Source organism: Neomonachus schauinslandi, chromosome 9 (assembly GCF_002201575.2).
Source record: "Neomonachus schauinslandi chromosome 9, ASM220157v2, whole genome shotgun sequence".
Taxonomy (NCBI): Eukaryota; Metazoa; Chordata; class Mammalia; order Carnivora; family Phocidae; genus Neomonachus; species Neomonachus schauinslandi.
Window position 1 is genome coordinate 57,149,904 of NC_058411.1, and position 25,540 is coordinate 57,175,443.

Sequence of the window (25,540 nt, forward strand, 5' to 3'; positions counted from 1 at the left end):
CACTAAAACAATGGCAAAATTTACAATAATCTTCCTGAAAATCTTAGGTTTAGAAGAAAGCACCTAGGCAGAAAGCAGTCTATGATAGTCTTAATAGTCTCCTGAGAAAGATTCCGCTTTCTACATCAGACAGAGTTTTGCAATCACAAATATTAACTCAAAAGAAAACATCTTTAACCAAAACAGAGTAATACTCTGGCTAAAGATAAAACACAAGAATAGTCCAAGAGTACCGAAACATACATATTTTTATCAAGCATGTACTGAAAACAATATGTTTGTTTATATTTTCAACACAAAGTGACTAAAAGCAAAAATTGTAAACATAGTAACAAAAATATACTTTAAAACATTCAAATAAAAATTCAAGGGGGAAAATCCAAATTCTTGGTTAACTTTAGTAAATGAACTCAAGCCTCTAGTCTATAAGTTGTACTTTATCATAGTGTACAATCCAGAAAAGAAACAGCTATAATGCATATAGGAAGTATATATATTTGTCAAAATGGGAGAAGCAGCTTTATTTCAAGAACTAGATTGCTAGCTAAATTTCTCTTCTAGTAAACCAAGAGACTGGAAAGTTCCTGAACACATGGATAAAATTGCACTTTCAATACTTACACCAAGGTCATCTTTTTTATCATTTCTACTGGATTCCATTTCTGAAGACACTGGACCATCTAAACATAAAAGTTAAACCATGAAAAATACATGACTGATCACTCTATTCCTAGATTATCTCCCGATCACAAAGGATTGTTGTTATTTCCCCATTCCCCCTGTTAGCATATAAACCAGCCTGATACCAGCATCCTGCATTGTGGCCACAAGAAAGCTTTAGGTCACTGGAAATTCTGGCACACTTAAAGTTCTGCAAAGGCATGTGGCAATGATTTCCGTGGCTTGGTCCTAGGCAACCCTGCTAAAGAGCATCATTAGGAGACTTCTGGAAGGTGGCTCCCCTCTCCCTTTTCCTTCTTTCCTTCCTTTCTTTTCACCCTCCCTCCCTTCTTCCCTCCTCCTTTTCCCCCTTCCATCCTACTTTCCTAATTCCTCCATGAGGTAACATATACTAGCATTTGAATTTAGCTACTGTTCAAAATAAATGTTCCTGGACTTTGTTATCACCAAGAACTGCTCAGTCCATGAGAAGGTAAATTCAAATAACCCTCTCTCTGACCACAACTACCTATCCTCACCTAGCCTTCTCATTTAGTTATTCTCACTACACTTGTTCTTGTCACTGAAGCTTCCAGTCCTCTGGTCTCTCTTCATTTTCTTCAGTTTCCTCTTTTCTTCATTTCCTCCCCCAATTAACTAGACTTCAAAGTCCATCACTGCATCCAGTCATCGATGTCCTTACCCCACTGGCCATATTTCTACATGTGCTTGACAACATTCTAGCCCTATATTAATCCAACTCTCCACTTCCACTCTGCCTATTCCTGAGCCACTCAGCACTTCTGCAGGTAAAATAAATCACAAATTTGTGTAAACAGGGCCCACTCCAAGCTGATGGATTTCCAGCCATACTTGTAGCAGCTCAATGACTAACCGTTCTGCATCTTCCAAACCACATTTCTCCTCAGGAATTTTAAACCTCCATTCTCTTCAAACCTACTACACCAGTCACTTAGAAACCTCCCTTAACTTTTTGTAATCAAACAAACAAATGTATCAACAACTATATTCCTCTGATCTTTCCTCCTATTATCATGGAAAAGGATCCTTCTAGACGATCTATGACCCTGGTTCTGTGCTCAGAATCCCTCCCCTGTAGCTTCCTAAGAAATCTTCCTCTTTCTGTTGCCTCCCTCCTCCCTTTCTGCTAGACGCATTCTATTAGCAAGTCTCTCCCAACTACTATTTAAAAATGAGACAGAAAAAGAAAATTCCCCTACAGCTACCCCTCTCTTCTATAATCAATAATTGTTCTCTATATACTGTTCGGAATTCCTCTCATTTTGTCCTCATTTTACTGCAATCGATTTGCAACATCTACCACTCCACCAAAATTATTCTCCCCAACATCAAAAAAATATCAGGAATGCTGAGCTCCTATTCACCACTGAAATACAGCAACTACCGTAATGCCTGTCATATGGTAAGCTTTCTATAGACATTTAGTGCATCAACTGATAGATCCACTACCCTCTCAATTTCAATAATGAATAGGGATCAAGACCACAGCTCTGGAGTCAGACAAGCATGGGTTCAAGTCCTGCCTCTGATACTTCCTACCTGAGATACTGAGCACCTTTTTGAGCCTTGATTTCTTCATCTATAAAATGAGGATAATAGTGTCTATTTCATAAGTTCATTGTGAAGATTAAATAATTCACTTTCATTCAATAAATGTTTATAAGCACTAGTGCTAGTCAATGTGTTTTAATCAGATCTCTGACCATTCTCCTCCATGTAACATATACTGACAAACCAATAATAATGTATTACATTTATACAGAACTTTTCTATTTACAAAATACTTCAGCACACATTAATTCATTTAACCCTCATAAGACTTTGTCAAGTGATTAATATCTCAACTTTACAGCCATTATTCATAAATGACTTGTGTTGTCTCTTTTGCTTTTACTTATGCTGTTCATCATCACTGGCACAGACCCTCATCTCTCAATTTCTCAAAGTCCCTCAAAAGTAGCTCAAATGCCACTTCCTTCATGGAGTTTTCCTTGACCCTTCAACTAGATGACAGTTCTTTCTGTGAACACAGTATATTTTCTAATGGAACTTAACTATTCTGATCAGTATTAGTTAAAGATATATATTTCTTTCTCCACATTTAATTATTAGCTTCTTACAGGCAGAAACTATACCTTATGATAATTATATTCTCTGCCATGTCACATAGAGCAGCAGACACTTAAAAATTATCTGATTAATTGGATATTGTTCAATAACAACAAAAAAGGACATGTAAAAAATTTTAAATAGCATTAGTTTAAAAGTAGATATTCAATCACATATATACTTTCACTACATTAAGCTTGAATTAATGGGGTGAAACAATTTCAAAATCCAAAGGTTAGAATTTAATTATAACTAATTATAATTAATCCAGGCCATAGATCTCCTTCTTTGATTATTCAAAAAAGACTGATTTTCTAAAATAATAAATATTTCAACTGGATAATGCCCACCCCCCCCTGCAAATATATACCCTGTCCTGAAGAAACCATTTACCAATAAATTTATTTTAAGTTTCTACTTACTTTTAATCTTTTTAATGTTATACACTTCTGAATGATATACACTGGATATATATATTTTCCAACTTCAGTGGGTTGCTGTGAGGTGGTTTGAGGAAAAGAGTGCCTGATAGATAGTAGGTTGCTCAATAAATGTTAAATCTATCTGAGTATGTAATGTTTAAATAAGGTACTTGATTAAAGCAGCAACAAAGCATGCACCCAAATTATTTTTCTGGTGGATTTTCACATGTCCATTCACACTAGCTTAACTTCCTGATTACTAAATAGGATATATGTAAGTGGGCTGGAAAATTTTTAAAAAATTAATCATGCGGGCGCCTGGGTGGCTCAGTTGGTTAAGCGACTGCCTTCGGCTCAGGTCATGATCCTGGAGTCCAGGGATCGAGTCCCGCATCGGGCTCTCTGCTCGGCAGGGAGTCTGCTTCTCCCTCTGCCCCTCCCCCTCTCATGCTCTCTCTCTCTCATTCTCTCTCTCAAATAAATAAATAAAATCTTTAAAAAAAAAAAAAATTAATCATGCAACAGAGTAAAATCTGCCATCACAGCTAAATATAGTAAACCCATTACAATAATGCCCACATCAACCATTAACACGTATGAACATGCCACGGATACCTACAATATAACAAGAAACATAAAATAGAAAGTTTTCAGGAAAGATTTTGGCATTAAGAGCTACCAGAGATATCAGTTATTAGTCCTTTTTTCAGCTTCCAGTTCTTCAGTGTGCCACCATTATTAAAAAACATACACATACACAAAGTATTTCTTACCCACTTTATCCAAAGATGGCATATTAAAACTTCTGAGTTCTGCTGGCCCAGATAGTCTGCCAGAATTAGAATAAAATCTGTCTTGCCTTTGTGGAGGAAGAGCTGCATCAGGATATGCTTGGCCTAGAAAACAAGTTTGTAAAATATTTTCATTAGTATAACAATAAATCATGTTTGGGGCGCCTGGGTGGCTCAGTCGTTAGGCGTCTGCCTTCGGCTGTGGGTCATGATCTCAGGGTCCTGGGATCGAGCCCCGCACTGGGCTCCCTACTCAGCAGGAAGCCTGCTTCTCCCTCTCCCACTCCCCCTGCTTGTGTTCCCTCTCTCGTTGTGTCTCTGTCAAATAAATAAATAGAAGCTTTAAAAAATAAATAAGTCACGTTTATTTAAGTTTAATATATTGAACATAGACATTTCTCTTGCTTCCTAAAAACTGACCCATATTCTTGGTAGACAATAGTAAATAATTTGAGGAAAACTATTTATTTACTAAAGGCAACAACTTTTGTAGTAAACACAAGTATAACATGCTACTCTGGATTTGGAATTTTCAATTCATTGAAGGAAGTAAATATATCAACCTATCAAAACCAATATTGAGAAGACAGCTACTAGCAAAGAAAGAAAAAAAGGAGTATGTTGTAAGCATATCAGGAAATTTAGCAGAACAAACAAGGATAAAAGAAATAGCAGATACCATTCAGAGGTCATCAATGATCACATTTTCAGTAACTTCAATATTTTGGAATTTAGCACCCCTCCAAAACTTAAGGGGAAGAACTCTCACTCAACAGATGAACAGAAGGTTCACAATGCTCAGATTAAGGACACCTGGACAGACACAAATCCGGGCACAGACTCTGACTCGGGTGCTTCCACAGCCACCCTTCGTTGTCCCCAGAGGTCACTTATGATGACAAAATTGTCATTCCTGGGTCCTTGTAGAACTCATCATTCTTGAAAAAATATAGGTGGTCTATCTCATCTTTGACAGGTGATGGCAGATTTTGACAGATTAGGTATGCATATGCCCAACTCCAAAAATAAGAGGAAAGTCAAAGGGGGTGAACTATGTGACTCTTTCTTATCCATACAGATAAACAGCTGCAAACCACCTTCCATGACCGTCCTAAGCAGTGGTTCATAATGTGAACTCCACACAATGTTGGATAGGTCATTCCTCATCTGACTCAGCCACATGGGACCGTACTGACACACCTCTCCCATACAAAGCCAAGGAAACCACTCAGCATCAACCAGAGTTAATGGAGAGAATTATATTTAATGAGCTCCCAAGGGCCAAGGGATACGAATCAGGAGAGAAAGATCTGGATGGAGAGTCTCAGGCTCATTCCTCCCTCTTTCAGAATCTTAGCAAAAAGCTGTCTCAATGGGTCTGAATTATTAGCCCAATGAAAGAAAAGGCCAATACCAACCACTGAGATCTAAACTAAGTTTTCCCTTTCTACTTCAAACATGGGATTAATTAAACGGCAGAGTTGGGCAAGGTGATAATATGGGGAAGCCTGAAAACTTCCAACTCTTTCTTAATCAAAACTCAAAATCCCATACTATATCATTATTTTGCTTCTAAAATACATCTGCACAGTATCAGCAACCTCAGAAATACAAAATTAAAAAAAAAATACAAAATTTTGCTACAGGCTTGCTATCTTATAAATCATATACCCATGGTGCTCTCCACTGGCCAAAATAATTTATTCTTCAAGTCTACCAGGGCCTATTGTATATATGGCACTACTGATACAAAGTTGGTTTTGATACAGTCCACACTTTTATAGTCTATGGTGACAGAAATAAATACAATGTGACCAATGCCTTAATCAAGAGGTATACAAATTATGAGTGGCGGCCTACTGAATTCTGATTGGAGGAATCAGAAATGGTGGTGTTATGGAGGACGTAAAGCTTGCCCTGAGAGAAAAGGAAGGATGAACAAGTAAACAAGGGTATTCTGGTCAAACTCAGATACACATACACACGCAATGTAATAAGATAAAGCGATGTGGAAGGCATATGACCAATGAGACTGAAATATAGAAAATAAAGAAAAATGGTTCCTTCCTTGCTTTAATACCTTTGTTTTCTACCACCCTTATAAGAGAAGAAATGATTAAAAAGAAAGAATGAGAGAAGGAAAAGGATCAGGAAAAAAATGAATAAAGGCTGCAAATAAGTATACACAGCATTCTGAGGCAGTTCATAAACTAAGAATTAGAATAAAATCCAAGATGCCTGGGTTAAACAAAAATGTTGTTTATCTATTTTCATTCCATAATAAAACTTGGACTGTAATAGCTCCCCGAGTACTTCTTTTAATATTGGATTCTATCACATAACAGAAACAAAAGAGAATTATAAAGATGGATAAAGAATTAGAATTTTTTTAGGTTTAATACTGGCTAGTAATCAAGTATAATAAACATCTTCATTCACAACATGATGAAATAGTGTATTCTAATAATTAAGGAATTTAAATGGAATGAAAAAGCAAAACTTCCAGAAAGTAGATGAAAGCAGCATTGATACGGATAGGTCAGGAGTCTGGAAGAGACCAATGGTATAGAGAGAATGTCTAAGAAACAGATGTATGCAAATATGGACATTTAATTTAAGATAAAGTGGTATTTCAAACTGATGAACCAATATATAGTATCAAAATAACTGTCTATTCAATGGAAAAAAAAAAAAAAGAACTCCTCACACTAAACACTAAAACAGAAATAAAATACAGATCTAAAAACAAAATTTTAAGTTTTTAGAAGAAAACAGAGTATCATTCTGATCTAGGAACAGGTCTTAAAACAAAAATTCCATTAAAAAAAAAACATGGATTAACTTACCTATAACAAAATTTGAAACTTATATATAACAATAACATACATAATAACAAACCGAGAAAATATTTGCAAAAGACAAGATTAACATCCAAAATATACTAAGAATTCCTATTGGGGCTCCTGGGTGGCATATTCAGTTGAGCATCTGACTCTTGGTTTTGGCTCAGGTCGTGATCTCAGGGTTGTGAGATCAAGCCCCACATTGGGCTCCACATTCAGCGAGGAGTCTGCTTATCCCTCTCCCTCCCCCTCTGCCCCTCATGCCACATTCTCCCTCTCTCTCTTCCTCTAATAAATAAATAAATAAAATCTTAAGATAAAAAAGAATTCCTATTAAGCAAGAAATAAAAGAGGTCAGGCAATTTACAGTAAATAAATACAGATAATACAAATTACCAATAAACATGAAAAGATACTCAAGCTCACTAATCAAAGAACTATATATAAAAATAAGATTAAAATTTTAACTCTTATCACTGGAGATATTCAAAAAAGTTTTACACCAAGTACTGGAGAATTAACTACTCACAAATATTTCATGCACAGCCACTCTCTTGAGGACAATGTGGCAGTATCTATTAAACTAAAAAATATGCTTATCCTATTACTCAGCAATTTCATTTCTTGGACTCATCTCTAAAGAACATGTATGCAAGGGGTGTTAACTACAGCACTGTTAGTAATAGTGAAACACTGGAAATACCCTAAATGCTCATCAAAGGACAGTGGATAAATATATTGTGGTATATTTATATACAGAATTACTATAAAGCAATTAAGGTAATAAACTTTATATTAAAATGGAAAGAACTCAAGAACATAATGCTGATTTAAAAACTTGATTCATATATGGATCTAAGTTTACACACACTGAACTCTTTCCTTTGGGAAAGAAAGCTCCTAACGGCCCCAGGAAAGGAAATAGAATAGACTTCAACTAATATATACATAGTGTGCTATTTTTTCTTTTTTTTTTCTTTTTTTAAGATTTTTATTTATTTATTTGCCAGTGAGAGAGAGAGAGGGCACTCACAGGCAGGGGGAGCAGCAAGCAGAGGGAGAAGCAGACTCCCTGCTGAGCGAGGAGTCCAATTCGAGACTAAATCCCAGGACCCTGAGATCGTAACCTGAGCCAAAGACAGACACTTAACCAACTGAGCCACCCAGACATCCCTTTTTTTTTTTCTTTTGATGTTTTATTTACACATTCTCTCACACACATACACAAACACACACACACAAGCACACCCAAAGCAAGTATTAACATGTAAATTCTGGGATGTAATAGACAAGATTTTAATACATTATCTTTGTTTTTGTTTCTTCTTCTGTAAAATGGGAATAATATTCCTAAGACTGTTAGAATGATTAATAAAAAGCACTTAACATAATAACTGGCACAATGTAAACACCCCAAAGTAACTGCAGAATGAATTAAACTTTTTGTTTATAAATCATATTAAAATATAATACTGACTGATTTCATTCAAATTTATCTAGATCCTTGCTGAACTGTCTAGTTGTTCTACCAATTGTTCAAAGAGGTGCTGAAGCCTTCAACTATAGCTGCATTTATGTTTCTCCTTTTAGTTCTATCACTTTCTGCTTCACATACTTTGGCTTGCTGTACACACATTTAGGTTAGCTATGTCTTCTTGATCTCTTTTATCATTATTTTCTTTGCTCTTAAGTTTACTTTATCCAATAGTAATAATAGCCACTCTTGCTTTCTTTTGATTAATGTTTGCATAGTGTATCTTTTTCCATCCTTTTACTTTCAACCTTGGGTCATGATCCTGGAGTCCCGGGATCGAGTCCCGCATCAGGCTCCCTGCTCCGCGGGGAGTCTGCTTCTCCCTCTCTCGCTCCCCCCTCTTGTGCTCTCTCTCTCTCTCTCATTCTCTCTCTCAAATGAATAGATAAAATCTTTAAAAAAAAAAAATAGTTGAGTCATGGTTTGTTTTGTAATCCCTTCTGCCAATCTGTTTTTTAACTACTGATATTAGACAATTTACATTTAATGTAATTAATAATGGAATTATTAATAAAAATATTAGGGTTTAAGTCTGCCATTTTTTTGTTTTCTATTTGTTCCCTGTGTTTATTTTTCTTTTTTATTTTCCCTGCTTTCCTATGGGTTACTTGGACAGTTTTCAGAATTCCATTTTGATTTATCTGATCTATAGTGTTTTTTTTTTTTAATTTAAATATTTTTATTGGGGAGCTTGGGTGCTCAGTAGGTTAAGCATCTGCCCTCGGCTCGGGTCATGATCCCAGGGTCCTGGGATGGAGCCCAGCATTGGGCTCCCTGCTCAGCAGGAAGCCTGCTTCTCCCTCTTCCACTCCCCCTGTTTGTGTTCCCTCTCTCACTATGTCTCTCTGTCAAATAAATAAATAAAATCTTTTAAAAATAAATAAAAATTTTTATTTATTTATTTGAGAGAGACAGAAATAGCGAGAGAGAGCACAAGTGGGAAGGAGGAGGAGACGCAGACTCCCCACCGAGCAGGGAGCCCGATGCGGGACTCAATCCCAGGACCCTGGGATCATGACCTGAGCCAAAGGCAGACGCTTAACCCACTGAGCCACCTAAGTGCCCTGATCTATAGTGTTTTTGAGTATACCTCTTTAAATAGATTTTTTGGTGGCTGTCTAAGCATTACATAATTTATCACAGCTTACTGGTACCAATATTCACCAGTTCAAGTAAATTGTAGTTGGCCTGGTCCAGGAAATCTCCCAGTAAGTTCTTAAAAATTGAAAAAGGTGTGTTCATCAATTGAGTTTAGAAAAGACAGCTGTAAATAGTCTTTGGTTTTACTAACATTACATATTATAATATGTTATTTGATCTACCAACTAGATTGAAAATTATCTAGCAAATCTGAAACATTACTACCTGGCTACATTTTATATTACTCGGCTAAACAGACTACATAAATCACTTAGTTTGTCTCTCTCACTGTATAAAAGGACTGAGGCCCAAAGATGAAATAAGTTTCAAAAATCACACAAAAATATAAAAAAGTGAAGACTGGAAACCAGATTTTTTTTTTTTTTAACTAATCTCTACATCCAACATCGGTCTTGAACTCACGACCCCAAGATCAAGAGTCACACACACTACCAACTGAGCCAGCCATGTGCTCCATTTTTTTTTTTTTAAGAAAAAAAAAAAAAAAATTTTTTTAATTGCCAGTCTAAATGCTTTTTTACCTAAACCATTCCTGATCTACAATATGTAATCTAAGTTTTAAGTACATAGAAGAATGTTAGATGAACAGATGCATGGCACTGCACACTACTCAAATCAATTTTGTGTACAAACTGCACTGAAGCAGAATCAGTCTTATCCTAATGTGGTAGCCAAATCCGTATATTAACCTTTAATAATCATTAATACTTCACACAGAATTTTGAAAGAAAAGATAATTAAAACATGTATTGGTCTGTAAGAAGACTGAAACTGCAGCTAAAAATAATGACAATAAAACATTAATTATAGTAATTGAAGAAAGCAGGTCTATACTTGTTAACAAACCCTCAAAGCAATAAAAATGTCTGGAATAAAATACAAAGGAAAAAGACAAGGTATAGGCTATTTTTTCTGACTATGTAAGGCAAGAAAGTTTTTCCCCCCTTCAAAGTATTTAACAGTGAAAAAACAAATGATTCCTTAGAATTACAGAATCATTTAAGATTATTTTTCCTTACTCATCTTAAGTCAATAAAAAAAAAATTTTTTTTTTTATAGATTTTGGAGAGGCTACCTCTCTGGTTTCCAGCCTTTTTTTTTTTTTTAAGATTTTATTTATTTATTTGACAGAGACAGAGATAGCGAGAGCAGGAACACAAGCAGCGGGAGTGGGAGAGGGAGAGCAGGCTTCCCGCCGAGGAGGGAACCCGATCTGGGACTCGATCCCAGGACCCCGGGATCATGACCTGAGCCGAAGGCAGACGCTTAACGACTGAGCCACCCAGGCGCCCAAGTCAATAAAAAATTTTAAAATTTATGCCAAATATCTGATATTTATAAAATATCCTTAACAGGACTAAATTACAGAAAATCTCAGATAACTACAGAATCCAAACTCCTCAGAAATTTAGTTATTTTAGTTGTCATCTTTTAACAAGTGCTTTTTAATGAAAATATTTTAAAACTTAAGAAAAATCTTAAAGACACAATTATTACTAGAAAGCAGGATACTTCATGAATCCTGATAATTCAACATAACAGAATATGGGGGGTGTATCAATTTGGAGTATTGTAATCTGTTTTATGGAAATCCGTATTTTAGAGCTGAGAAATAGTGATGGGCAAAATGAAATGCTCAAGATTATACAAAAAGTTAATAGCAATAAGATAAAAACCTAGGGCTCCTCGTTCCTTATACCAATTAGCTAATTTTAATACAAAATAAAAGAACCAACCTGGAAACCTGTTCAGTGACTACTTAGAAGGGATAGCGATATACCAAGGGCAAATGTAGAATATGTTTGTAATTTTACTCTGGTGGGAACAGGGCTAATAACTAAGTGTATTTCTCAGCATTACTCCAATTCAAGCTAGAGTCTCCGGGGTCATTTAGCCCCACTCATCCAATAAGGTTTAGTAGTCCCTGAAATCCCTTGCTGTGCCTGTACAATTATCCTATTTCACTGAGATTAGAATCCACACAGGCAACGCCTGTGTTATCCTAAATAGATCAGGTACATTATTTGGAGACACTTTCTATAAAATGGATACACATCTCCCCTATGAAGACATTAATTTAGAAGCTCACAATTTTGAATTTTAAGTTAGACTTAGAAAATAACACAGATACCAGGTTCCATTTCCGGTATGGCAGAGTGAGCTTGTAACAGACTGATTCTCCCACATATAATACCTCCTAACAATTTACAAAAAAAAAAAAAAAGTACCTGAAGCAAAGCTACTATAAAAAAAAATACAGAGATTCCTCAAAAAATTGAAAGTAGAACTGTCATATAATCTAGCAATTCCACTTCTGGATATTTATCCAGAGGAAACAAAAACACGATCTCATAGAGATATCTGTACCTCCATATTCACTACAGTGTTATTTACAATAGTCAAGATATGGAAACAATCTAAGAGCCATCAATAGATGAATGAATAAAGAAAATGTGCTATAGGGACACCTGGGTGGCAAGGTCAGTTAAGCATCCGCCTTTGGCTCAGGTCATGATCCCAGGGTCCTGGGATCGAGTCCCGCATCGGGCTCCTTGCTCGGCAGGGAGCCTGCTTCTCCCTCTACTGCTCTGCCTGCCGCTCCCCCTGCTTGTGCTCTCTCTCTCTTTCGCTCGCTCTCTCTGACAAATAAATAAATGAAATCTTTAAAAAAAAAAAAAAGAAAGAAAGAAAGAAAATGTGCTATATCCACACATTGCAATATTATTCGGCCATTAAAAAAGGAGGAAATCCTGCTATTTCTGATAACATGGATGGACCTTAAGGACATTATACTAAGTTAGGCAGAGAAAGACAAATACTGTACGATCTCACTTATATATATGGAATCTACAAAAACAAAAAACAAACTCTAGAAAAAAGAGATCAGATTTGTAGTGACCAGAGGTAGGGAGAGGGAGAACTAAATGAAGATGGTCAAAAGATACAAATTTCCAGTTATAAGATAAATAAGTACTAAGGATATAATGTATGACATGATGACTGTAGCTAACACTGCTGTATGACACAAAGGAAAGTTAAGAGAAATCTTAAGAATTCTCATGACAAGGAAAATACATATATATACATGTTCTTTGGTACTTAGATGACGGATGTTAACTAAACTTATCATTTCACAATATATATATTGTGATAATCATTTCACTATATAAGGCAAATCATTATGCTGTACACCTTAAACTTATACAGTGATGTTTATAGATTATAGCTCAATAAAACTGGAAAAACATTAAAAATTTAAAAATAATAAAAAAACTACCTGAAGGCTCTGAAGCATGAACAAAAATAGACAGATTTGGTAAAAGGCTGAGAACTTGGAAGAAGGCACCACTATGTGGTAAGTTTTCCATTTTTTATAGTTTAGCCTGAAGGCAGACCATAGTCAAGCTACAGCACAGAGCAGTCAAAGCTCATAGAAATTGTGGCTTGAAAAACCAAAGGACAGAGCCCAGGAGAGCCAAAGAAGTGAGCCTAAGATTCTGAGATTTTTGCCCAACTCAACAGCTGACCCCTGAACCACAAATGTGTGAAGTAAGCTTAAGGCATTTTCAGCTAAGGCAAAAAACTGAACAATATTTGGACTGCTGTCTATTGAGGAAAAAAATCTAACTTTGAGTTCCTCAGAGAAATACAGTAAAATCTAGAATCCCCATAATGTCTAGGATACAATCCAAATTACTCTGTATAACAAGAAAAGGTGACCCAATTTGAAGGGAAAAGACAATCAAAAGAGGCCATCCTCAAAATGACCCTAATATTAGAATGATCATACAAGGTCTTGGAGCACCCGCGTGGCTCAGTCAGTTAAGCATCCGACTCTTGATTCCGGCTCAGATCATGACCTCAAGGTTGTGAGGCCAAGCCCCGACAGACCATGCACTCAGCCAGGAGTGTGCTTGGGATTCTCTCTCTCTCATTCTCCCTCTGCTCCCCCCAACCCCATGCTCGTGGACTTTCTAATAAATAAATAAATCTTTAAAAAAAAAAAAAAAAGAGGGGCACCTGGGTGGCTCAGTTGGTTAAGCGACTGCCTTCAGCTCAGGTCATGATCCTGGAGTCCCGGGATTGAGTCCCGCATCAGGCTCCCTGCTCAGTGGGGAGTCTGCTTCTCCCTCTGACCCTCCCCCCGTCATGTGTGCTCTCTCTCTCTCGCATCCTCTCTCTCTCAAATAAATCTTTAAAAAAATAAAATTAAAAATTAAAAATTAAAAAATTTTAAAAAAAAAGAATGATCAATCAAGGTCCTTAAAGCAGCTATTAAAAAACTATACTCAGGGGGTGCCTGGGTGGCTCAGTCGTTGGGCGTCTGCCTTCAGCTCGGGTCATGATCTCAGGGTCCTGGGATCGAGCCCCGCATCGGGCTCCCTGCTCGGCGGGAGGCCTGCTTCTCCCTCTCCCACTCCCACTCCCCCTGCTTGTAGTCCCTCTCTCGCTGTGTCTCTGTCAAATAAATAAAATCTTAAAAAAAAAAAAAAAACTATACTCAGGGGCGCCTGGGTGGCTCACTCAGTTAAACGTCCGACTCTTGGTTTCCACTCAGGTTATGATCTTGGGGTCCTGGGATCGAGCCCTGAGTTAGGCTCCCTGCTCGGTGTGGAGATGGCTTGGGATTCTCTCTCTCCTTCTCCTCTGCCCCTCCCCCACTCATGCATGGTCTCTCTCACTCTAAAAATAAATAAATATTTTTTTAAAAAAACTATGCTCAATGAGATTTAGAAAATGCTTATAATGAATAAAAAGAAATCTCAGGAGAGATGGCAAAAGTATAAAAAAATGAAAATTCTAGAACTAAAAAATATAGTATCTAAAATAAAACTTTTACTGAATGGGCTTAATATTAATAGCAGAATGGAGATGACAGAGGGAAGAGTCAGTAAACTTAAAGAAAGATCAACAGAAATTATTCAACCAAAAGAATAAAAAAAATTGGAAACAAAATGAAAAGAGTCAGCGATCTATGAAACAATATCGAAAGGTCTAAAATTATAGGTTTCAGGCAATTTTTAAAGAACATGTAAAATATTTTCTAATTTTATGAATGGACAATAACAAAGTCATTACTGTCTGAGTTCTAGTCTCTGCTATTTGCCTAGCTGTTTTAACCTAAGACTGTCAGCTAATCTCTTTGAGGACTCAGTGTTCTTTCCGAATAATAAGGGAAATGAACAGATTAGTGGGGTTTGGGGGGGAGGTTTAGATTAATGGTTTTTAAATGTAGCTGCTCCTCAGAACCTCCAAGGGAGTTTTTTTAGAAATACAGGCTTTACTCCAAAATTCACATTCAGAAGGCCTGATCTGAGGTGGGACCCAGATGTATCTGCATTTTCCTTGAAGTTTCCTAAGTTATTTCTGAAGATGAGCCAACTTTGAGCCACTACACTAGATTTTCCTGAAGAGCTATGCAGTGCATGTGACAGGGACTCTTGGTACTAATAGCTTGTAAATTCTCAAAGGAAAGTTCTGTATGTAGAGATATGATATCCACCAAAATCTTGTAACCAAGTCCTTTGAGAAAGGAGCTGTGGTTTATTACTTTATTTTTATCACAGCAAAACTTTTTAATGAATATTAAAGGTATGAAAGAAGATGTTCTATGCTATTCCCTAAAAGATTCTTAAGTATGTACGTCACAGCAAATAGATTTCCAAATATAAAAAAAATTCTCAGCTTTGTCAGAATCATTTGGGTAGTCATTCATTCAACAAATATTTGCTGAGGGGCGCCTGGGTGGCTCAGTTGGTTAAGCGACTGCCTTCGGCTCAGGTCATGATCCTAGAGTCCGGGGATGGAGTCCCGCATCAGGCTCCCTGCTCAGCAGGGAGTCTGCTTCTCCCTCTGACCCTCCCCCCTCTCATGCTCTCTCTCTCTATCTCATTCTCTCTCTCAAATAAATAAATAAAAAATCTTTAAAAAAAAACACCACCAACAACAAATATTTGCTGAGCAAATACTACATGCCTAGCATTGTGTTAGGTGCTGAGGCTATAGCAGTGAACAAAGTGACACAACTCTCTGGCTTCATGAAGCTGATATTTAGTGATAGCAAACAAAGCAAAACCACAGTATAGGCAGCCACCATATCTTAGAACATACACACACTACTACAGCAAGAGCTGATTCTTGGAATTAAAGTTCTTTTACTATAATATTCTTACCCTCTCCAACTCCTCAGGAAGGAATCGGAAATAATATTTTTTTTTAAATGTAACTAATATATACAAAGCAGGCGTAGCTCACTTCACATAACAGTGTCCCTGAAACACTATGCCTAAATAAAGTTTAGCAAACCAAATAATTTTAAATATATTTCTTGGGAAAGTAAGAGCTATTAGGAAAATAGCAGTTATCGCCTTCCTTTGGGATATTCTGCTATGACTCTTCTGGTAAATATATTTATTTTAGCCGTTAATCTAAGACATTTTGTTCAATGAGAAAAGACAATCTCAAGAAGGTGAACAGTATAATTGCAGAGAAGTGAAGGAATTTTTATATTTATGTTTATGAACATATGCTCAAAAACAAAACAAAACAAAACAACCCAAAAAGTACAACATGCACCTTTTAAAAGATACAAAACTAAATTCTTAGAAAGGTATGCTAAGATGATGATGGAGATTTTTTCACTTTCCTAATTACACATTTCTCCATTGTTTAGGTTTGTTTTTTTTTTTAAGATTTATTTATTTGAGAGACAGAGTGGGGAGAAGGAGCAGACGGAAAGTGGGGGGAGAATCGTAAGCAGACTTTGTGCTGAGCACAGAGCCTGATGCAGGGCTCAATCCCACAACCCTGAGAGATCACGACCTAAGCCCAAACCAAGATGCTTAACTGACTGCACCACCCAGGCGCCCACAATTGTTTGGATTTTCCAAAATAAACATGTATTACTTCTATGAGCAACAAAAATAATAAAGATATTCCATGGGAGGGTTTGAGGGGAGCAAAGCAGATTTCTGTAACATGAACAATTACCCCTAATTTTTATGTTTGGAGATTTATGTTACTGTTGTTTTCTAATATACATCATGGTTTTTCTTAAGACAGGACATACATATATTCCTCTTTTCTTCCATTCCTCTATGTTGCAGAGACTGGTTGCCTTTCAAATATAAATAATTATATTCTTTCCATACCTGATGGAGGGATCATCATCCTACGATCCTGTTCCCATGGAGGTGAAAGGGACCCAGTGTCAGAAAGTGCTCTATGAGCATCAGCTAACCTATCACAGCTTGATTCTCCTCTTTCATTGGTATTCTGATGGTCCAGAGGATTCCCTGGGCCTCTTGAGCCTAATTAAAGAAAAAAATACAATTCTGTTTTACCTAAAAAAGTATTATAAGACCTATCATCAAACGAAATCCAGGTAGCTTTTAAAAAGTGAGAACAATCAGATTCCAACAAAGTTTCCCTAAGACACATTAGACTACAATTCTATCCTACCAAAGCCTAGGACAAAGTCTAGGACAATGAGGAAATAATAGTTTTGCCATGTATATAAACAAACAACTGCCCATTAAAGTCATTTATAAATGTTATCACCATCATCATTTATACATAAAATCAGTGGCTAAACTGTGAATTACACATACTAAGTCTGAAAAACAGGAGTATAAAGTAAATTGCAAAGTAAAGACTTCTATATCAGATGGAATAATTATAAAATGAGGTTTTTGTTGCTTACACTAATATGCCAATAGTCAAAGAGAGCATGATTCTTTTAAAACAGTCATCTTAGGCGTCGCTATACACCTATTTCAATAATTCTACAACTACTCACAGTATTTTTTAGAACAACTCTTTTAGAAATATACTCAGATTAACTTAAGAGCCACTCAAGAAACTACATCTCAATGTTGAAACAGGACTCTACTTCTGTCCAAAAATAATTTTAACCAGTCTGATTACAAACTTTATACCCACCAGATAAATGTGGCTTTAAAGGGCTTTTAGCAATTTCTGAATATCAAATTCACCTTCAAAAAGAGCTCACAACTCTGAAGGCAAGTCTAAAACAAGAGTTTCAAAAACAACAGCACTGTTGGGATAAACACTTTGAACAAGGTAACACTCACATGGATAAGGAAATCAGCATGCTTACATTTATAAAAGAAGATAATCATTATAAAGTTCCCTTCTTATGATCACAAAAAGGACAGTACCTCAATTAATAACATATTCAATTAAAATGGAAAAAGTAAATATAAAATTTTTTAAAAATTAAATAACAAAATATGTTAATACTTCATTTATCTGTCACTGAGGGGAGAATAAGGTCTTCTCAAAATTATATTGCCCAGAAAACAAAAGCTTTTTCCTTTCAAGGAATAACTTTTAATTTAAAAAAAAAAAAAAAAAAAACCTTTTTAATAGAAATCTTCCCAAAATGTTTCCCACATTTCAGTATACCTCTAATAGACTAAAACCAATTTGATGTTTTCTTGGTAACTTGCTCAAATCAGTGTAAGAATCCTTTTATATATATAATAAATATATATATATTATATATAAATATACAGTAATCTTTTAAAAAATTTTCTATCTACTCCCTTTGTACAGTCAGGAGGTAAACTGACTTTTATATTCAGAAGGTCAACTATCTCTTTTCCTTATAGTTGTATATTCTATTAATTTCCCCCAATCTTTCCTTCTAGCTTGTTCATCCTTCTAATAAGTTCATTAGAAGAAAAAGGCTGGGAAAGCAGAAAATTAAATTGGTAAAAAATGTGCCGAGAGTCAATTAGGCTGAGTTCATCTAGAGTGAAGCACAGATCTTTAAATGAGACGAAGGCCTTCTCTTGATTGCTTCCCTTCAGAGAACCAATCACCGGCCAACTGACCACCAGGTGAAAAATTACAAACTTGAAAATGCTAAATGTAAAATTTTCATTCAGACTAAAAGTTACATGAAATTTACTCTAAGAAGAAATTATTTTCCTTATACTCCATCTTATTTGAACATATATCTCACCCAAACTTTCAAATTTAAAAAGATAATAAAAGGAAAGAAAAGGGCACTCATCATGCTTCTTTGGTAGGTCACAGGAACTTTTACTTCAAAGCAACTCTTTTAAGACCTACTGATAACTTACCTAAAACTTCTGTAGCTTTTCTAACAAATAGCAAAACACCCTTGCAAATAATCTAAACACATCATTTCTTGAAAGTAATTAAAAAGGAGAGGAAAGTAATTTAAATAGGAGAGGAGAAATCAAAGGTAATTTTTACTCTTATTCCAAATATTCAATTGACTACAAGCAATCCTTGACTTATGTTACTCAACTTCCAGTGATTCACATTTGCAGTTTAGCCAATTATACCCTTATTTCTAGGGCACTATTTTTCAGACTGCTGGCTGCAACCCATCATGGTGCATGAAATTAATTTACTCTTAATCAGCAATTTTTTTTAATGAAATGGAATAGAAATGAATAGAAAATAGCAGAAAGCATCAAAAATAGTAAGGGTAGTACTATTTCATATAAATAGTTTCTATTACATTTATGTTGGTGTATAATAGGACATGATATAAAATATATTTCTTACTGGGATCAAGGTGAAAAATCAGGGGGAAAATGAATTTCAGGGCACTTATAGCACACATGTGAATTTCAAAATTAGTCCCCTTCCTAAAGTGCTCAAGGCAAAGCTCTCCCAGGGCTCCAAGTGTCAGTCTGCAACTCACTCTTTCCCTAGGAGTTTTCAGTTCAAAGCCAACACAAGCAAAGATATCTGAAATGTTTCCAGGCTATGGGTCCAATCAGCAGTGGGACTGGGAAGTAGGAGAGATCAGAGCTAAGTATACCAAACTGAGAATAAGGAAAGAATATGTAAATAGGAAATGGGCAAAGAGAGAATATCCCATAACCATAAAGTAGAAAATTCATTTTCTTATTCTTTGAAGGTAATCCCAAAGAAAGAGCTCCAAAGAAAGAGCTCCAAAAATACTTAAAATAATGGCACTTCAACAAGGAAGTACAGCCTCTGTGAGAGACTATTTTGATAAGTAGTATCCATTTCAATATATGAGCTTTGATAAGTTGGGTTTAGTTTGGTGTTTTGATTTAGTCTCATTACTTTCTCTTCCTATCTTAGATTCAATATGCTAAAATCACTAATAAAGGGGGGGAATGGGATCACAACACTAATGAAGAATACTATCAGCTCTTATACAATACACACTTAGGGCTAAAAACCTAAGACTTTTCATTTGGGAATAAACAGTGCTCTCTATATCTTTGCATTTTGCCACAATTCAAGGGAAAATTTTAAAGCAACTTGAAGAAGTGAACAAAGTATGGTAAAAGATCAAAAGAGGAAAACTCCAGGTACATAGGTAACACCAGGGTTAGTGCTGATGAAGTAAATGCAAAAAGACCAAGAGCTAATGCACAGGCTTGAAATAGCTGCTGAAATTCTCAAAAACCCATACAGGGTAACAAAGCAGACAATCCTGAGTCAGTTTCTCAAAGTATTAATAAATCATTTAGGGGCGCCTGGGTGGCTCAGTTGGTTAAGCGACTGCCTTCGGCTCAGGTCATGATCCTGGAGTCCCTGGATCGAGTCCCGCATCGGGCTCCCTGCTCAGCAGGGAGCCTGCTTCTGCCTCTGACCCTCCCCCCTCTCATGTGCTCTCTCTCTCTCATTCTCTCTGTCTCAAATAAATAAATAAAATCTTTAAAAAATAAATAAATAAATAAATAAATAAATCATTTAGGTCTCCTTTAAGGCTCTCATCAAAACTGCCTACAAGATAGTACTTCTGAATTACTCTAAAAAAAAGGTTCTTTCTTTCACTTTCTGATTTTCTACAATAAAAAGATCATGATGAAGTAAAAAAAGATTTTGGAAATTCTCCATTTTAATAATGTTTCATTAAAATACAATTTTTAAAATTTTTTTTAAAGATTCTATTTATTTATTTGAGAGACAAAAAAGGGACAGAGAGAGAGAGAGCACATGAGAGGGCAGAGGGTCAGAGGGAGAAGCAGACTCCCCGCTGAGCAGGGAACCTGATGCGGACTCAATCCCGGGACTCCAGGATCATGACCTGAGCCGAAGGCAGTTGCTTAACCAACTGAGCCACCCAGGCGCCCTAAAATACAATTTTATGCTAGGTTAGATTGTTATTGTATTTTATGCATTCTTTATATAGTGCTGTATTATGTAGTATAATATATAGTTTTTAAGAAGTCAAAATGATTTAAAGAAATATACATCAAGTGCTTGATCAAAATGTAACCTATTATAATCCTATTTCTAAGAGAAAAGTATATTAAAATTAGATATCACAGAGCTCCTTTTCCAAACAAAAGCAACCCATAATAAGTGCAAGGAATGCCTGTATCCAAAGGTTTATTTTAAAGATCATTTTAAAGATAAGTTGAGATGAAAATATAAAATAAGGACGAAATCTAGAGTAATAAAGATGTTTAAACAATATACCTCTTCCTCCTCCCCCTGGAAGCAAAGGTGAGAGTCTGAGTGGACCCTCCAACAAAGTTGGAGGGGAGAGAAAAGCTCTCGTTTCGGATGAAGGTCGACCCAATGGTGAGGGACCATATGGGGAATGCTCTGGAATAATTAAAACAGCATGTTTAAATTCATAGTTTCAATTAGCTACACTATAGATCAGAATTCCATTTCAACAATTTCCATCAGGTCACCCTATTGCCAATTTAACTTTAATCCACATCCTGAATACTAACTATGCCTTGGGTTTTGCTAATATGGGATAGAATTAAATATGGAACCCTGTGTTTTTAAAGTCTGTCTACCAAATGGATACTGCAGTCAATAAAAACATTATCCTCTTGGTAACTAACACACTTAAATAACCATACAATATTAATAAGCAAAGGATAATGGTGATATTTTAGAGGTATAAAAGGATTTGGGGGCTATGAAGTTTGTTTGGTTTTGCTTTTAATGGCAGTATGCTTCCAGCTGGTGAGGGTTGTAATATAAAAGGGCTTGGTTTAAATTAGAGCCAGATAGTCTGTGTTGGGCCATGAATTATTTGAGTAAAGCTCAGATTTTGAAAAGTAGAAGTGCAAAATCCTCTGAAGCATCAGAAACTACTTCTGATTCATTCCCACTGAAAATTCAGATTACATTTATTCAGCAAATAAATCACTTTATAAACCATATAACCAAGAGCCCTATCATTTTACAAACCTCACCACTCCCAAGTAATGATTATGCTTCCAAAGATCAAAAATCAACAATATTAAAAAACAAGCTTAAGTACCACCAAAATAATACTTTTTAAACATGTTAAATTTTATTATGTAGCTTATATAATAGTCAAATGCAGTTACAACAAAAGATCAAAGCATTATTTAATCTTTCTGAAACTTCTGCATTAGGTTCAGAAGAGAATTCCTTCTGTATAATTCCCACCACTCCAAACTTTATTACTATTTGAAATTAATAATAATCTATTTTGTTAAATGTAAAAATACCTTCATTTTAATGAAATTAACTCTCAAAAGTGATTTTTATTCCTTCAAAACAGTTATTAAAATGGGATTCCACCTTTATAAAGATAGCTTTTTTTCACTGCCTTAGATGCTTAATTCCAATTCAACCAAAAATTATTTTGAAAAATTTAAACTATTTGGAACAGAATGAGATCATTAAAAATGCTAACTCATTAATGAGTGGACAAGAATATTAAATACATCTTCCAAAGAACAGGTCCTCTCTTGGAGGTAATTAAAGCAATGAAAGCTCAGATTATTAATGTTTTCCCACCTTAATTGATACTTTTAAATAATTAAAGACAACTGTTATAATTCTTGTTTTTATAATTCAAGCAAATTCCAAAGAATAGTGGATATGTAAACAGTCACTGAGAAATGGAGGCAGCAATTATTTACATTTTTGCTAGGGAAACAAAACTCAGAAACTTGGGAGATTATGATAGAATTCAGATTAGAATCCTGGCTCCAAAATCTAAAATATTTATAAAATAATAGTATTAATTTACACTAATACAAAAGGTATGTGCAATATATACATATGTATATATGTATTTTAAAGGAGGGTTTAAAAAAAAAGACTACCTCTGCCAAATGCTGTATTTGGAACATCAAGTGCATAAGGATCTTTTTCTAAAAGTTCAAATTTAAACTCTGTTTCAGTTAATCTGCAAATAAAGAACAAACATCTCTAAGTTACTCATCCAAGAAAAGCACCCACATTTCAAGAAAAATGCCACTACCAAGTATAAGGTACTCTTCACTACCTCAATATCTACATAGAAGAAACAGATCTTTAAAATTATTCTTATGAGTAATATATATAATCGTCAAATAACTATATTGTACTCCTGAAACTAATAGAACACTGTGTGTTAACTAGACTGGAATTAAAATTAAAAAAAGAAACCAAAATAAACAAACATTCTGACCAAAATACCTTTCTATTGTTCTGTTTTCAAAACTAAACTACAGTGAATACTATTATCACAGAACCCAAATTTTAGAAATAGCAGGGCCTTCCAAGGTCAACCAGTTCAAATCTATCACTTTACAACCAAAGAAACAGGCTAAAAGTTTACACAATTTATTCAGAATGAAAGTGCAAGGATTAAACACAGGGCTCCTAGCTCTGAGTCATGTCTGCTTTCCATTTTAATGTTACCCACGATTCCAATCATAACATAAAGTAAGAATCCAGTGAACTCATCCTACTATTTTACTCCTAAACCTTTTATCTGAAAAATGTGACATTTTAAAAGAAATCTTATTTCTAGTTTTTGATCATCGGATCTGAAATAAAACATAATAAAACATTTAATCATGGAGTTTTCATTTCAGAGTAGAAAAGACCAGCAAAAAGACTAAACTAATATTGGATAATGTTAATAGTACATTCTGGCAAGAAATTTTAACACCTGGGAAGACTATTATAATCCTCCTAGAAAAGTATTTACTCTTCCTTTTGATTATACATTGTAAACTTTTATTCTCCCTTTCATTTTATTATTGTAAGGCACTGTCATCCAATACAAGAAAACCAGAGAATGAGAGAAACAATAAACATTTATTCTACCCATTCATCTACTAAAAGATGCCAGTACTCTGAGAATTACTACATCAGAGATTTGTCCTTTCTCTTTCCATCCTTTGTAATCGCCTTCTTCCTACTCTGGTTTAAAAAAAAATTTCTTTTTAAGTTATGCTTTTTACAGAAGAACATGTGAACAGTTTACCTCTGTTAAAATAACTTCTCTAAGACAAGTGTTTCAAACAAAAAAAAATCTAGTAACTCATAGTAAAACTAATAAATATTTCACCACCAGATATGCTGGATCCATGCAAGTTTTATTTATCCCTATAAAAGTACTACATAATAAATAACAATTAAAAATAAAGTAATAACTAAAGCTTTAAAGTGTTCCCACAAAGAAACTTACTTTTGTCTATTGTGAGCATTTTCTTTCCTCAAATCATTAAGATTTCTTTCAGCAGTCCGAGCTGCCAACTTAAAGAAAATAATACATTTTTTATCTTTTTTTGAAAATACATTTTAAAAATAACACATACAAACGTAAAATGAGAGATAAGTATTCATAAATATCACAATCACTTAAGTATCCATTTCAGAAACTCATCGTAAAATTTTTTTAATTTAGGGAATTGTTTAAAAGGGTATGAGTTTCCTATAACCAGAAGACATGAGTCTCAAGGCTGGAGTCTGATCACATACTTGCCAATGAATGCTGTCATCTAGATGTGAAGTCAAGGATTAGCACTATTTCCTGCTGTCAATATCCAAGTAACATGACAAAAGCAATGTAAGAGGACCCAAGCTTAGGGTGATGGGAATGGAGACTCAGAATCATTAGGCATGGGTACACTGGCTATAATATCATAGACAGCCGTCTCTGGAGAGAAATCACTATTTGCAATGAAACCATAAAGGTCTATAACAGTTTCACAGCATGCCCTATAGGCTATTTTTTAAAATGGCTGAATATAATCAAAGCATGCAGCATGTCTGTTAAGTGAACAGCACTGTAAAAATCAATTCCTATAGTCTTTTACATTTGTTTAGTGAAATTTTTATTTAATAAAATGTTAGAAAATCACAAAATAAACTTACACTTATAAAAAATACCAAGAACATATAATATTCCTAAGTAGTTTGTGGGCAAAGGTTAAACGTGTATGGAATACTGCATGTTTCCCAGTCATTCTGTGAACTTTCCAGTTAAGTAGCAGTGTCTGGAACATCAGACCTGGCCAAACTAATGCAATCCACTTGGGCAAATGTATTTATCATACAAAGGTAGGCAACTTCACTCAGTCTATAATCACAACTTTTTACAAGTAAAAAGAACTATCTATCAAATGTATTCACTTCTGTGGAAAGAGCCAAGATGTCCATCAACAGATGAATGGATAAAGAAGATGTGGTATATATATACAATGGAATATTATGCAGCCATCAAAAGGAATGAGATCTTGCCATTTGCAACGACGTGGATGGAACTGGAGGGTATTATGTTGAGTGAAATAAGTCAAACAGAGAAAGACATGTATCATATGATCTCACTGATATGAGGAATTCTTAATCTCAGGAAACAAACTGAGGGTTGCTGGAGTGGGGGGTGGGGTGGGAAGGATGGGGTGACTGGGTGATAGACACTGGGGAGGGTATGTGCTCTGGTAAGCGCTGTGAATTGTGCAAGACTGTTGAATCTCAGATCTGTACCTCTGAAACAAATAATGCAATATATGTTAAGAAAAAAAAAAAAGAAGAAGAAGAAGGTAGCAGGAGGGGAAGAATGAAGCGGGGGAAATCGGAGGGGTAGACGAACCATGAGAGACGATGGACTCTGAAAAACAAACAGGGTTCTAGAGGGGAGGGGGGTGGGAGGATGGGTTAGCCTGGTGGTGGGTACTGAGGAGGGCACGTTCTGCATGGAGCACTGGGTGTTATGCACAAACA

General features: G+C 35.4%; 1 protein-coding gene across 12 annotated transcripts in view; it reads right to left on the minus strand.

The window, feature by feature from the left end:
- Positions 1 to 25,540, minus strand: part of MIA2 (MIA SH3 domain ER export factor 2) — a 97,591-nt gene that overhangs the window by 1,889 nt on the left and 70,162 nt on the right. For 8 of the 12 annotated variants that reach the window (XM_021701537.1, XM_044918243.1, XM_044918244.1 and 5 more), the window contains 6 exons: positions 24,003 to 24,070; positions 22,648 to 22,730; positions 21,026 to 21,154; positions 16,714 to 16,872; positions 4,007 to 4,129; positions 622 to 680 (listed from right to left, as the gene is read on the minus strand). In XM_021701537.1, the coding sequence (XP_021557212.1) occupies positions 622 to 680; positions 4,007 to 4,129; positions 16,714 to 16,872; positions 21,026 to 21,154; positions 22,648 to 22,730; positions 24,003 to 24,070 (621 nt within the window). The remainder of the gene's footprint in view (positions 1 to 621; positions 681 to 4,006; positions 4,130 to 16,713; positions 16,873 to 21,025; positions 21,155 to 22,647; positions 22,731 to 24,002; positions 24,071 to 25,540) is intronic. The other 4 variants (XM_044918248.1, XM_044918249.1, XM_044918246.1 and 1 more) reach the window with 1 other exon arrangement.